The sequence below is a fragment of the Clarias gariepinus genome, chromosome 20, assembly GCF_024256425.1.
Source record: "Clarias gariepinus isolate MV-2021 ecotype Netherlands chromosome 20, CGAR_prim_01v2, whole genome shotgun sequence".
Lineage (NCBI taxonomy): Eukaryota > Metazoa > Chordata > Actinopteri > Siluriformes > Clariidae > Clarias > Clarias gariepinus.
The window spans coordinates 4729222-4745372 of record NC_071119.1 but is presented as its reverse complement, the minus strand read 5'-3'; the positions used below and the strand labels follow the sequence as shown (position 1 = coordinate 4745372).

General features: G+C 41.8%; 1 protein-coding gene across 1 annotated transcript in view; it reads left to right on the top strand.

The window, feature by feature from the left end:
* Window positions 1-15534, top strand: part of LOC128508222 (C-type lectin domain family 4 member F-like) — a 32789-nt gene extending 17255 nt beyond the window's left edge. The window contains 9 exon segments of the mRNA XM_053479446.1: window positions 905-1963; window positions 2847-2986; window positions 3079-3169; window positions 12542-12694; window positions 13252-13358; window positions 13443-13529; window positions 13632-13754; window positions 15093-15199; window positions 15396-15534. Of these exon segments, the coding sequence (XP_053335421.1) occupies window positions 905-1963; window positions 2847-2986; window positions 3079-3169; window positions 12542-12694; window positions 13252-13358; window positions 13443-13529; window positions 13632-13754; window positions 15093-15199; window positions 15396-15534 (2006 nt within the window).
* The last annotated feature ends 617 nt before the right edge of the window (window positions 15535-16151 follow it).

Below are 16151 nucleotides of genomic sequence, written 5' to 3'. Positions count from 1 at the left end.
TCAGATAAATCGAAGCTTATTCCATGAACTCGTCATGAAGGTCACCAAAAAAAAGAGGGGAGAGAGAGAGGCTCCGCCCCCCGGCCACCTGACAGAAGGCTGTCATCTCATTTTGAGCACTTGTTTAAAATCCTGCTTCAGCAGCCAGACAATATGAAATGCCCAAACGCATGCATTACTGACCTGCAGTAACTCTGTATCTGCCGAAGCAAGAGAGTAGGTCTCTCCTGCCCATTCACAAGAAGCACTGAGGCGCGTTTGAAAAGTGAACGGAAAAACTTCCTGATCCGGCGAGAACGCGAGAGAAAGGGGGAAATCTGTCTTGTGCACGTCTGCCAGATCTGCACTGTTTAACCCCAGGAATGCACCGCGGCTCGATATTTTTCTTTAAAGAATGCGAGCCACGCGCGAAGAGATCTATCAAGCGGATGCCCGATGATGCAAAAAGATGTTCCCATAGCGTTTTCATGCAGCATCGAGTGTAGCTTTTAAAAGGGAACATGTACAAACACATTCACTAGTCACACACACACACACACACACACATACTTATACACACACAAAAAAAGTCTCACACACATGCCTCACACACACATCCTAAAACACACATCATTAATGTTAACACATAGACTCATACACAGACTCACACAGACATATATATATATATACACACACACACACACACACACACACACACACACTTAGCAACTTTTTAGAAGACTTAACTGATTATGCCTTAGGGAGAACAGGGAAGAGTTTCACACTGCTGGGAGGATAGGAACTGAGATGTTCTCCAACTAACTGCTGAAGGTCTTTGATATTGATGAGGCTGTTGAGACTTAATGCTACAGTAGATGTATATGATAAGAGACAAAAATGTGTATTTTTCTTCATTTACCTCTAGGAGGAGACACTGCATGGAGCAGGTGTTACAAAGTGACTGCAGTGTGTGTGGTGCTGCTGTGTGTTCTCCTGCTGACTGCCGTCACAGTTCTGTGGATCAAATACAACATCCTCATTACTGAAAATAACCAGCTACAGACCAGTTACAACACCCTGACTGTAGAGAGAGACCAGTTACAGACCAGTAACAACAACCTGACTAATGAGAGAGACCAGTTACAGACCAGTAACAACAACCTGACTATAGAGAGAGACCAGTTACAGACCAGTTACACCAACCTGACTATAGAAAGAGACCAGTTACAGACCAGTTACACCAACCTGACTATAGAGAGAGACCACTTACAGACCAGTAACAACAACCTGACTATAGAGAGAGACCAGATACAGACCAGTAACAACAACCTGACTATAGAGAGAGACCAGTTACAGACCAGTTACACCAACCTGACTATAGAGAGAGACCACTTACAGACCAGTTACACCAACCTGACTATAGAGAGAGACCAGTTACAGACCAGTTACAACAATCTGACTATAGAGAGAGACCAGTTACAGACCAGTTACAACACACTGACTAAAGAGAGAGACCAGATACAGACCAGTAACAACAACCTGACTATAGAGAGAGACCAGTTACAGACCAGTAACAACAACCTGACTATAGAGAGAGACCACTTACAGACCAGTTACAACAATCTGACTATAGAGAGAGACCAGATACAGACCAGTAACAACAACCTGACTATAGAGAGAGACCAGTTACAGACCAGTTACACCAACCTGACTATAGAGAGAGACCAGTTACAGACCAGTAACAACAACCTGACTATAGAGAGAGACCACTTACAGACCAGTTACAACAACCTGACTATAGAGAGAGACCAGTTACAGACCAGTTACAACAATCTGACTATAGAGAGAGACCAGTTACAGAACAGTTACAACAATCTGACTATAGAGAGAGACCAGTTACAGAACAGTTACAACACACTGACTAAAGAGAGAGATGAGTTACAGAGGGAGAGAGAAAGATACATGAGGACACTTTGTGATTTGTGTAAGTAGATAGTTTTGCATTACATTTTCTAACTACTGTAACAGTTAAATGTCTTCAGTGGAAATCCACTGGGGCGTCTCAAAACTGGATCACCGAGATTTAACTCACATCCTCTCACATGTTCCTGCATATAATTACACCAAGCTATTAGAATGTAAGCATCTCATTAATATCGGTGACACTTTACAATCCTGATCCATAACTTAAGGATTGTAAGGAGTGAGGAAGAATGAATAATTCTTTATTTAATACATAGATTACTAATCTTAAGTACTAGATAATTACTTCATTAACTAATTAGTAATCATTAGTAATTAGTTGACCATTACCTGTGCAGTAATTACTGAGTGTTAATCAGTCTTACATTTCTCCTGGAGAACTAATAGCTAACTTTGTCTGTATTATAATAACACCTGATTAATTACTGATCACCTCAACATTAATTCCCAATCACTAAACCTTACCTTCCTCCTGGAGATAATATACGTACCGCCGCTGTTTCCACACCCAGTGTCTAAAATATAAAAGTCTGTATAAGTGCTTATTGTCCACACAGACAGAGAGAGAGAGAGAGAGAGAGAGAGAGAGAGAGAAAGAGAGTGTGTGTGTGTGTGTGTGTGTGTGTGTGTGTGTGTGTGTGTGTGTGAAAACACAGCGTGCATACTCAAAGCACAATATTTTATATTAATAAATGCAATATTTTACATAATAATAAAGCAAACCCCTGAAAGCTCAATCCAGGCACGTATTACACATATACTTCTCATATTTTATAGTCTATGTGGTACAAAAATGAACCATGGCTGTACACAATTAATAAACCAGGAATTGTTGTTTCTAATCTCTCTCTCGTTTTCTCATTTTTTTTTATTTTTATCCACAGACAAAGAATACAAGCAGTGCTTTATCTCCAGCTCCAGTCTTTATTTCATGTCTAATGAGTACAAGAACTGGACTGAAAGCAGACAGGACTGCAGAGACAGAGGAGCAGACCTGGTGATCATAAACAGCAGAAAGGAACAGGTGTGTGTGTGTGTGTGTGTGTGTGTGTGTGTGTGTGTGTGTGTTTGAGAGAGAGAGAGAAAGTAAAGCCTTTTTTATTATGTTATTTACAGGAGTTCATCAGTAAACAGAGGAATAACAAAATTCAGGCTTGGATTGGTCTGAGTGACAAAGATACAGAAGGAGAGTGGAAATGGGTGGACGGTACACCACTGAACACTGCGTAAGAAACTGAGATTGTTCTGTCTATTTTTAGGGATGTAGTTCAGTCAATAACACAGTAAAATGTCAGTTTGCTGTAAAAACCACAAAGATTATTCCTTATTATATTTATATTGATGTCGTGTCCCAATGTACATCTCAGTAAACAGAGGCTGAGAGGATTCAGTTAAATGTGTGGAATTGAAAGAAACTGAACACTGATCTCAAATTCTAATTTAAATTCTAATTTTATTTGTCACATACACATTTGTCATACCCAGTACGATATGTAGTGAAATGCTTATACGACCGCCTGTGACCTTAAAATTTTTTTAAAACAATTGACAAGAAATAAGAGAGAAATAGAAAAAAGAAGCAAGAAATAAATAAATAGTTTAACTATAAGTTAGACCAAAATATAAAAGTTTTCAAAAATATACACTACCATTCAAAAGTTAGGGGTCACTTGCAAATTTCTTTGTTTTTGTTGTTTTTGTTTAGTGATTTATTTTCTACATTCTACAACAATACTGGGGATTTCAAAACTATAAAATAACACACATAGAATTAGGTAATTATGTAACAACAAGAAAAACAACAGTTAGTTGTTATTTTAAGACACAGCCTTTCTGTAATAGTTCTTGCAAGAACAGTATTGTCAAGTGCATTTGCAAAATCCGTCAAGCACCGTAAAGAAACTGGCTCTCATGAAGGCCGTCCCAGGAGGACGAGACCAAAACCTACCTCTGCTGCAGACAAGAAGTTCATTTAGAGTTATCAGCCTGAAAAATGACCAATTAACAGCACCTGAGATTAGAGGCGTTATGAAGTCTTTACAGAGCAAAAGTAGCAGAAACATCTCACCATTAACTGTTCAAATGAGATAAGAAATAAAAATAAGGAACGATCATGGAGTTAAAAAGTGACCCCAAACTTTTGAACGGTAGTGTATAAGAAATATAAAGCTTTTCTGTATAAGACAAAATAAATTTTAATTTGCATCGTGAGTGCACGTGTGCAATATGCAATATGTGTGCAAATGTTGCAATGTGTGTGCAAATGTGCAGTGTCCATGGTGGTCCGGTCTACAGTGTATTGGGGTGTGTGCACAGATGAATAATGTCAATGAGTGACAATTTCTGAGCAATGTTGCAAAAACACGGAGATGATTAGTCCTGTGTGTTAGCCTGGTTGAGAAACCGTATCTCCTGCGGGAAGAAGCTACTCCTAAGTGTCTCTGTGTTGGCCTTCAGGGAGCGGAAGCGCTTTCCTGATCGCAACAGAGAGGAAAGTCTATTGATGGGGTGACTGAGGTCCTTCACGATCTTCCTGGCCTTGGTCCAGCACCGCTTGCTGTATCAAGTGCAGGTCAGGGAGTGGTGCGCTCAGCCGAACGCACAACCCTCTGTAGAGCTCGTCTGTCCTGCATGGTGCTGTTCCCGAACCAGGTTAAGATGTTTCCTATCAGGATGATCTCAATGGTGCAGGAGTAAAAGTAAGAGTTCCTGAGCACCTTGGAGGGCAGTCTAAAGTCTCTCAAGCGCCTGAGGTGATAGAGACGCTGCCAGGCCTTTTACACCACAGTGTTGATGTGACAGGACCATGACAGGTCCTGCGTGATGTGAACACCGAGGTATCGGAAGCTGTCCACTCTCTCCACTGTGCTCTTGTTGATGTTGGGGGTCTGGTAGTTCATCTCCTGCTTTGTGCTAAAGTTCACTATCAACTCCTTTGTCTTGCTGACGTTCAGGAGGAGATTGTTCCGCTGGCACCAGTTCTCCAGATTTCCAACCTCCTCCAGGTAGGCTGTCTCGTCGTTGTCAGAGATCAGGCCCACCATGACAGTGTCGTCATCAAACTTAATGATGGTGGTGAAGTTTGTAGTGGCGATGCAGTTATAGGTGTACGGAGAGTACAGCAGGGGGCTCAAAACACAACCCTGGGGGCTCCAGTGCTGAAAGTGAGAGAGGCTGAGACATATCCGCCCATCCTTACTGCTCTGTGGTCTGCGAGTTAGGAAGTTGTAGATCCACTAACACATTGATGAGCTGAGTCCCAGGTGCTCCAGCTTGGTGGTGAGTGTGGAGAGAATTTTGGTATTAAATGCTGAGCTGTACTCGGTGAAGAGCATTTTAAAATTATTTCCTTTCCTAGTGTCCAGGTGAGTGAGTGATGTATGGAGGAGATGAGAGATTGCATCGACCGTGGAACGGTTCGTGCGGTATGCAAACTGTAGTGGGTCCAGTGTGTCGGGTAGTGAAGAAATAATGATGTCTCTGACCAGCCGTTTAAAGCACTTTATCAATACTGAGGTGAGGGCTACAGGGCGATAGTCATCAAGAGAAGCAGGATGAGGTTTCTTCAGAACAGGAACAATGATGGACTCTTTGAAGCACGTGGGGATCACCGACTGAGATAAGGAGAGGTTAAATATCTCTGTGAACACAGGTGCAAGCTGGTCTGTGCAGGCTCTGAGAATACGATCTGAGATGCCGTCTGGTCCTGCTGCTTTTCTGGTGTTCACTTTCTTTAAGCCTCTCCTCACGTCATGCTCGGAGATGATGAATGCGTTTCCGGTGCTAGCAGTGTCTTCCTGTCTGCAGCCGTTAGCACCGCTAGCATTACCATCGCTAGCGTCTTTAGCTGCAGCCTCAAAGCAAGCATAGAATGTGTTCAGCTCGTCTGCCAGAGTCATGTTCGCGTTCGTCATACCGGATGTTGGTGCTTTATTGTCCGGTATTGTCCTTTGTCCCTGCCACAGGCTCCTAGAGTCACTCTGTTGGAGCTGTGACTCTAGTTTCCTCCCGTAGCGCTGCTTCACCTCCTTCACCACCTTCCGCACGTTATACGACCAACCTTGTATGGTTCCATGTCCCCTGACGCAAGTCCCGTATTGTAGGTCGAAGTGCGAGATCTCAGAGCGTCGCGTATGGTTTAATCCACCCACGGCTTTTGGTTGGGAAACATTCTTAAAGTCTTTTCTCAACTGTATCATCTGCTAGTTTCCCAATGAATACCACAACCGTTTCCGTAAACACGCTGACGTTATCATCGGAGCTGTTTCTGAACCCAGTCTGCGTCATCGAGTGCGTCTTATAACGCGGCCACCGATTGGTCCATTCAGCGCGCGACCTCCCTCTGAACCAGAACTTCCTGTTTGTATTTTGGCATGAGCAAGATGGCGGCCTGGTCGGATTTCCCAAACAGTGGATGAGATTGTGCTTTGAAGCCGTCCTTGATTGTCATGTAACAGTGGTCCAGTGTCCTTTCGCCCCTGGTGGGGCAGGTGATGTGCTGATAAAAGTTTGGCTTGTTTGAGGTTGGCACTATTAAAGTCCCCCGCCACAATAAGCGCAGCGCCCCGGTGTTGTGTCTGGTGCTGTGTGAGTGCATCATGCAGTTAGCATAAGGCAGTGTCCGTGTTCGCTTGAGGCGGGATATAAATGGTGCTGATTATGATCGATTTGAACTTCCGAGGTAGATATAAAGGACGACACATGATAGACAGTAGTTCAAGGTTTGGTGTGCAGGAGCGTGTAAGAGGAACAATGCTCGCGCTGTTGCACCAGCTGTTGTTTACCATTAAACACACGTCGCCTCCCCTTGACTTCCCAGAGTCCCGTGTTCTGTCCATGTTGTGAACCGAGAAGAACTCGGGTTCAGCCATGTCTCAGTGAAGCAGAGGAGATTGCAGTCCCGAATGTCTCTCTGGAACTTTACCCTGGCCCTGAGATCATCGAGCCTGTTCTCCTGTGACTGGACGTTGGCGAGCAGGATGCTAGGCAGAGGTGTGCGGTGTGCACGGGCTCTCAGCTTGTTCCTGACACCAGCTCGCTTCCCTCAGGGCCGCCGTTTCGCGTTGCGTCCATTGTTCTCCCTCAGGATCTCACTCAGCCAGCTCAGATCCGGAGTTAAAAACGTCGAATTGTGAGTACATTGTATACCAATAGTAACAAGAGTGTCTCTATCGTACCTAATGTACTCAATGGTGATGAGTTTGCCGGTTTAAAGTTAGTGGAAATTACCTTAAAATATCTGAGAGTCTGATTCTGATTTTCTGGGTTTCAGGTTCTGGAATAAAGGGGAACCGAATGATGAAGGTGGTAATGAGAACTGTGCTGAGTTTTATAGTGGTGCAACTGGGAACTTCTGGAATGACAATAAATGCTCTACTAAACTAAACTGGATCTGTGAGAAACATCTTTCACATTGTTTATAATTTTAGAGTTAAAAGGTGTTTCTATACAAATTAAGCTAAATATGTATATAGAATAAAATGCAGTAGTAGTAATAATAATAATAATAATAATTGTATCTTAGTGTATTCTTCATGGGTTGTCAGAGTGAACTCAGTAATCTCAAAATGCACAGAGACTGTTCACGTCTTTAACTGTATCTCATTACAGCTGTGTACATCTGTGATGATGAACGTATTATTGAGATGGTTGCACTTAAGAGTCTCTCAGTGTCTCTATCTCTGTTAAATCAACAGAAGCCTGAGCTCAAGCAAAGCTGGATTGAGTTGGATTATATTGTTTTTGCTCCTAGAGAGAGGGACATGATGTGAAATGACTATAAAGGGCTTAATTCTTTTTTCTCTCTTTTTTTTGCTTCAACAGTAAAAATGAATTGTTTTCTTTTTACGATATTAATTATAATTAATATAATGTACAATAACACATTTGCTTTCAAGCGACAGTGGAATTGTTAGAGCAAGTTAGCGCAACTTTTCAAATGTAGTGACAAATAATTATAAACAAATTATTATATCCTCTATGTGACCTATAAAAAATCCATACTGACTCATATATCATAAATATTTTGCTAAATAGGTACATAGATATTTTTGTCTTATAATTATGAATATAAAAACAACATCTTCAACTTACATGCAAATACATTTTAAAACATATGAAGGAAAATATATTAGCATTTTCGATTTTATTTTTGAATAATATTTTATTTCAAATGTTCCATATATGTATATGCAATATTTTCCACAGCGAAGGTGTATTTTTTGCTTGAGTGTGTATGTGTGTGCTTCGAGTTTTAAGTGATTTTATTATGTGTTTTGGCATGTTTAACATGTGCTAAACTAAGGTAACTTTCCTCTTTAATCACTGATTGAGCCTCCTCTGACCAGTGGCGACCTCTGTCTCATATACATAATAACATGCAGCAATAATTATATGAATAAGGAAATCTATTTAAATAATTTAAATACAACAGAAAAATGACATAGAATGCATTATTAAAAAAGGTATGTTATCAAAAAATATTTCTCACACACTCACTCAACGTCTTTTGGACTGTTGGAGGAAACCAGAGTACCCAGAGGGAACTTGCCAAGCACAAGGAGACCATGCAAACTTCATGCACATAGCGGCGAAAATTGAACCTGGCCAGAAATTAAACCCAGAAGCAAAAAGGAAACATCAATAACAGACACCAACACTTACATCGTTGTGTACAAAAGAGGAAACTTACCTGCAAAAGAGTTGTGAATGAGAACTGGAGAAAAAAAGAGAAAGGACAGTAGAGGATGGAAACTGCAGTTCTTAAAAGACTGAGAGTGTTGTCCTGGACCACCGAGTATTTAAGTTGTTTCTAATGTGTGTTTCTAATTATTCCTGTGTTTGTGTTACAGTAAATAAAGTTGACATTGTAATACTTTATATATTTAGTATGATTCATTTGCATTTCTCTTCTGAACAGATATTAATCTTATAAAACTACCTAAATATTGGCAGATTTAAAACCAGCAAGGGTCAGAGGCATTAATGATAAATAAAAAGTATTAAATAAATCAAAGTTTTATAACTTAGATATCGTTCTATTACATACATTATTTCCTATAATTTAAATAGGAAAATTGGACAACATAAATCAGTTTTAATAATATTTTAGCTAATGTTACTCCTTAGCTGTATATATTAAATAATTTAATGTATTAAATATTAACTATGTATCTAGCATGTTGCCTAGTGTTAAAAAAAATGTAATAATTAGAATACTCAGACTAATTCGTCTGAAATTGGAGTTCCCGTCTTTTTCTGGAACCGCTCTCTCTATTGACATGGTGGTGGAAGTCATGCTGCTGCAGCTCTTTTTCTGTTTACAGTACCCAGCACCCCTTCTGCAGGTACTCGAAGGGGCGGGGCCGCCAATTTTGGCTTGCTGGCGATAATTAACGTTACTAGGATCTTGGGTTTGCTCTGCATTATAAAAGCAAGACGCAGAGTTTACACCTCAAAGAGGAGACTGGAATTCCACCCTTTAATCTCCGCACTAAGGATAGCATGGGAAAGATCTGCTTAAGCTCCCATGGCATCTTTACTTCCGCATAGAACCCACCTTCGCATCCCTGCAGCCAAAGAGGAAAAGGCCGCAGAGAGAATCGCGTTTAGGCCCCAAATCCCAGCTGGGAAAGCAGCGCAGCCGACTGATGTCCAGGAGAGACTTCTGCCTGTGGCCGCGCCCAGAGAGAGCTATTAGCTAGGCACTGTCCTGCATGTGCACCTTTCACTTCATTCCTTCCTTTTCTTTTTCATACTGTCCAAGAGGCCTTCAACTTGCTCCACCAGCAGAGCTTTTGTGGCATCCCTCTGGAGTCTGGGAGCATTGAGTGGTCAATGTTCAAAGCTTCTATTGCTGAAGTTACATCTGTGAGCTGTGGTTTTAAGATCCTGGGTGCTTTAAAGGGCAAAAACCCTTAAACATTGTGGTGGACATTGGTGGTCAGGGAAGCTTTGCCACTAAAAAAAGAGGCCTTCAGGGATATGTTATAAACCCTTTAGTTTTCTTGGTGTTAAGGGTGAGGTTGTTGAAGGAACACAATGCTGACAGGCTACGAATCTCTTTCCTGTAGGCCGACTTATCATTGTTGGTGATGTGGCCTACCACCATGGTATCGTTTGCAAACTTGATAATCATGTTGGACTTATGCAGAAGCAGCCAGGGTGTATAGCAATGGACTCAGCACACAACCCTGTGAACCACAGGATTTTTAATATAGGTAACGGACATGTGATTGCCTAATCTAACAGACTGAGGTCTGTCAGTTGATATATCCAGACTTAAATGGAAGAGCTGAAGTCCATGTCTTGGAGATTGGTGATCAGTGGGTATGACTATAGTAAAAATCAAATAATTGTCATGCCACGTCAAGCCACAGTCTCGCCGGGATCACTAAAGCATTCCCGTTCCTTTCTCCCAACCACTCCTTCCAACTCACCACCTCACCTTCCGCTCTCCACACACCTGTCTCCTATCAGCAATCACCTCTCATGCCTATTTAAGCCATGCGCTGACACCACCACATCGCCAGTTTATTGTGTGCCTTCTCAGCCTCAATTTACCAGCGCTATCTCTCGTCTCAGCCTGCCAAGTATCGACCTCGCTTCGCCCTTTTGACTACGACTTCGCCTTTCGTTTTGGATCTGACACATTTGGAGTTTTCCCGTTACCGACTGCTTACCTGCCATCGACCACGAATTTGGATCACGGACCTCTTCCCCTTTCTTCGGCTTCGACCCTTGTCAGCTCCACGACCCCGATTTATCTCCTCTCCTAACCGGACTCACGCTGCCGCTTCTCGCCGGCTCTGCTCGCTCCTGCCTTCCCGCAAGGCTCAGGCTTCTTCATACCGGCATAAAGCTCGCGCTTCCGCGTCTCTGCGAGTCAAGCGTCGCACACAGCCCCTCCTCCCTCGGCCCGCTCCACGCTTCCGCTTTCCAGTGGATTTATTCCAAATCCCAGCTCTACGCAGAATTAAGGTCAAGACATTTAAACTATAACGTTGTCAACCAAGTCACAAGCACCCAAACTCCATTTGCTATCTAAAGTGATCTATTTCTTCTGCGTTTGGATCCACCACGCCCCCTACCGATCCCTGACAATAATTTAACAGCATTCTTACATATGTGGTGTTTTTGGCCAGATGGGAAAGGGCTGAATGAAGAAAAGCTTTATCCTTAGATGAAGTAGGAAAACTACTGGGAGTCCAGCAATAGTGGTAGGCCTGCTTTGACATGACTCAAATTTATTCAGTTATTCAAATTTCATTATAACGGGGATTAGTGCAAGTAGGCAAGTTACCCAAGTCTTCTGGCATGTAGAAGGCTGCATTATCAAATTTAGATGTTGTGCCTCTCGCATTCAGTAGAAAGTGTTAGAGTTCATTCATGACTTTTGATTAGGAAAGGTTTAACATGTTGTCATGGTGTCTGCCTCTGATGGGCGTGCGCCCTAATCTTATATCACTTTTCGCTCAGTTTGAAGCGAAGCAAAGCAAACTGTGCAAGAGTTTCTGTCCACGCGGGCCCACGATGCCACTCTGCCCGATGCTACTGCTTACCAGACTGTAACCGCATGCTAGATCTACACGTTTACGCCTTTACTCTTTTTCTTCCCTTTCATCTTTCCTCCCTCCTTTAACCTTTTCCTTCTCCCTTTTCTCCTTTTCTCATTTTCCTAAAATAAACTACCCTTTTCCCTGTGAGACCTCGCCTTTTGCCTGTGTTTGTGGTGCCGCCCGTACAAAAAGGGTCAAACATGTGTTTCATGCTTGTGACATGCCCAAACTGATATGGGCCAGGAGCCAAGAAATGTACATATTAACATCTGTGTGGAAGGTCACATGCACATATGGCAGTAATGAAAGGGTGTCCGCATACTTTTGGACATATGGTGTTTAACCGGACATTTTTTCTCTAGGCTATTTTTTCAATTCCCTAAAGCACATTTAGGCATGTTCCTGAAAAACCGCAGTGCATAAACTCATCTGTTCTAAAGACATGACTCTCTGTGTTTGTCAGTGTGTGCAGCGCATCCTGTGTGTGACCGTATGCAGGTGTGTGAGCGTGTGTGTGTGTGGTTGTGGGTGTGTCCTATATGTGGTCCATGTGGTTGTGGTGTGTTTTTTTTTTTTTTTTTTCACTTTTGTCTTAGAGGGCAATGGTTAACCCTGATCTCAGACCAGCAAAATTCAACCTCACATTTGCACAAAAAGCAAATCTACAAATACTTCCATATCTTCTGCCAGAGCTTGTCAGTGAATTTATATTACAAAATTTAAACTGCTAAAAATATATTTAATAATCTTTAAAGCAGCTGGTGAAAAGTGTAATAGTCTTACATAATAATGTTATGCAATGCATACATCATTATAACAACAAAGTGACACTGTTATTTATATAACTGCTGCACTTTAACACAATATGCGTGAGAACAGCAGCTGAAGTTTTTTCACACTTTGACCACAACCAGCTCCTGATGCTCCTCCTTTGATGTGTTGCTTCCTCTGACTTTCTCTACTGAGAGCAGCATATTTAGATCACTTCACACAGAGGTGCAATAATTGCATGTTTTAGTGAGGATTTTATAGATTAAAGATGTTTCAGGGTTCTTCTGAGCGAGTGGATGTGATGGTGGCTGTCTATGAGAGTGTAGATGCCATTAGAGGTCACGACCCTGACACAAAGACGGAAGATGCTGAAGCAATGAGACATCTAGAAGCACAACGCACAGGTAACGACACCCTAAGCTTTAGGGTTAAATGGCCCAAAGTGTTTCAAAATGTAGACGTGCTGTACCTTGCAGATTTTTTTAGGGGGGCAGTATTTTTGCATAGCATAAATCTTAAATCTTTAATTTTTTATTTGATGTTTTCTAAAATCATCACAGGGTCAAAAATATACCTACACTGATGTAAATTATTTATTCTGTGCTTCTTAAAGTCTAGACATGTTTTAATTTGCCAAATTCAAGGTCTCCCAACTTCCTGTTAGTGATGATGACTAACACACACTACAAAGGTTCAAGGAGCTCAGTGCAGACCTGAGAAAGAGGATGGTAGATTTACACAAGTCAGGAATGTCTTTTGGAGTCATTTCTAAACAACTGCAGATTACAAGATTACAGTTTAACCTATTGTACATGAGTACAAGTTATTAGGACCCTATGGACCCTCAACCCTATCATTAATGATTAAAGGCCAAATCTGTGCTAATAAACAAACAAATGTAAGTTAAAGGTACATTTTTTTTTTTTTGCTTTATTTAGCATTTGTGTTAATTAACCTTTAGAAAGAGACTCTGCATGGAGCTGGTGTTACAGACTGACTGCAGTGTGTGTGGTGCTGCTGTGTGTTCTCCTGCTGACTGTCATCACAGTGCTGTGGTTCAAATACAACATCCTGAACACAGAATACAGCCAGTTACAGACCAGTAACAACAACCTGTCTATAGAGAGAGACCAGTTACAGACCAGTTACAACAACCTGACTATAGAGAGAGACCAGTTACAGAGGGAGACAGATGGATGTCTGAGGAAATTTTGTGATTTGTGTAAGTAAATAGATTTTGCATTACATTTTCTGACCCACAATTAAATGTCCTCGGGGGGAATCCACAATCCATTTTTAAACTGGTAACTGTCTCAATTTATCTTCACAGTCAAACAAAAGTGTTTCAGCTTCAACTCCAGTCTTTATTTCATGTCTAATGAGGAGAAGAGCTGGACTGAGAGCGGACAGGACTGCAGGGACAGAGGAGCAGACCTGGTGATCATAAACAGCAGAGAGGAACAGGTGAGAGAGAGAGAGATTTGAGATTTGATTTAATAGACTTTATTAAAGAAATAATGATAAACTTATTTACATGTTTTCATCTCTTTTGTTAGAACAGAAGCGTTTTTACCACAAATGTTTTTTTTAATTATGGACAGTTGTAAAAACTTTAATTTGTTTTTTAATGTCTCTGGGTGTGTGTGTACAGTGTGTGTGTGTGTGTGTGTGTGTGTGTGTGTGTGTGCTGTGCTGCACCCTGCTCCTTCACTATCCTGTGCTGCGGGTTTAGTAATCAGTTCTGTGGTGGACGTCCCCTCCTTATTTCTCCTTGGTTTAGCTGCAGTATTTTCTTTAGGTGTCGATGGGGTGTGCAGATTCGTGGCTGCTGTACCTAGTTTGGTGCAGATGTCAGTAGCAGCGTTAGGGGCGGGGTCACTGTCAATCGCACTGTTTACAGTGATGTCAGTGTTCGTACAGTATAAGCGCTGGGTGAGATTTGTTCCTGTGGTCTCTAAGTGTTCTGGACTGAACTTCCAGAACATCTTCCTGGACTGTGAATCAGGTGTGTCACTGCTCTTTGGCTCCGGCTCCCCAGTGTTTTCCCGCTGACTGTCCCCACGTTGCTGTGGGTTTATCCTGGCCGAGTCGCCCCCTGAGCTTCCCTGCTGAATAGCTCCATTAAGTGTTCCTTCTTTGTCATTTAAAACCATAAAAATTTCAATTAACAATTAAAAAGCTCATGTTAGAACCCTCAAACCCGAGCAGAATAGCCCCCATGGGTCTGACGAACTTCCCGAAGCAGACCAGCTCCTTCATAAATGGTGGCATGTATGATATTACCACTCGTGTCATGGGATAGACAGAGGGGAAACTTCGATCAATCGAGAACCATGATCCTCTCACATATATTCCAGTCTTTGCAGAAGGTTTACTTTGTGAGGAACACCATCACCTCTTTGTTCATTCAGAAGGCAGAGTGTTCTCACACCCCACCTGTGATATTGTCTCATATTGGAGGTCTTATATTGGAGCTCTCAGTTCCTTCATGATCACTTTGTCTTTAATGAACAAGGGCCCATTCGACCACTAGTAGCACCTCCTCCACTTCCTCCACCTGTGCTCTGTCCTCCAGCACAGCTCCAAAGGCCATGGTGTTCCTCTAACTTTCTCTCATTCAAAACTTTTATTACTAAAAATTAGCTGAAAAATTAGCTGATAGTCTTACAGAAACTTGGTAGGACAGGAAACAGATCTCCAACATTCTCCTCAAATTCAGTGCATGTGCTCAGAGAAAGAGAGAGAGAGAGAGAGAGAGAGAGAGAGAGACTAAAGCCTTCTTCATTGTGTTGTTATTTACAGGAGTTCATGGGTAAACAGCTGGGCACCTTTGAGGGTTGGATTGGTCTAAGTGACAGAGATACAGAGGGAGAGTGGAAATGGGTGAACGGTACACCACTGACTACTGCGTAAGAAACTGAGACTTTTTTTATGACTGTTTTTAAGGTACAGTATAATCAATAACATAAAACTGTCATTATATTTATATTGATGTCGTGTCCCAATGAACATCTCAGTAAACAGACGCTAAGAGGATTCAGTTAAATGTGTGGAATTAAACAAATCTAAACAATGACTGTCTGATTCTGATTCTCTGGGCTTCAGGTTCTGGGCTAAAGGGGAACCGAATGATGTAGGTGATGAAGACTGTGCCGTAATTTTTAGTGCTCCAAATGTGACCGTCTGGAATGACAAGAATTGCTTTATTAAACAACCCTGGATCTGCAAGAAGCATTTTTCATAGTAAAGTTTATTATTTTATGTCATTCTGTTTTGCCAGTACTGTCTCTGAGTGTGTGAGTCTCTTTGGTGGAGTGGTGAGCTTCACTGGTGTTATTTTAATGTAGTTAAATGAAAAAAAAAAAAAACAGAATAATAGTAAGTGAGGAATAAAACACTTTGTCCCATGCAATTGTAGTTGTGTGCAAAAGTTTAGTGACTGATTAAAATTTTTTTTTATTAATTTGCTGTTCTGTAGCACTGGCCATTTTTTATTCTTTCCCATAGTCTCCTTATGGGATAATGACAAGTTTCCTCAGACTAAAACGTTTCATTACAAATTTACATCCAATGAGGGCTCGTGTTTTGACCTGTAAAAGTGTAAGTGTACTAATTTCCAGAAATACGCCGATGGAGGGGTGGTGATGGTGGTGGCTGTTAGGTGTTTGGTGTCCTGGTTTTCCAGCAAAAAACACAGGATAAATACGGCCTATTCCATGAAAGAGTGAACTCATGGAGGTCGCCAGGAGGGGAGGGGCCATCATTGAGGCCCCTCCTCCTCCGGCCACCCGACAGGCACCTGTTGGCTGACCTTGAGCGTTTGGGGGATTTATTTAACTTATTTATTTTTATCGCAAATCG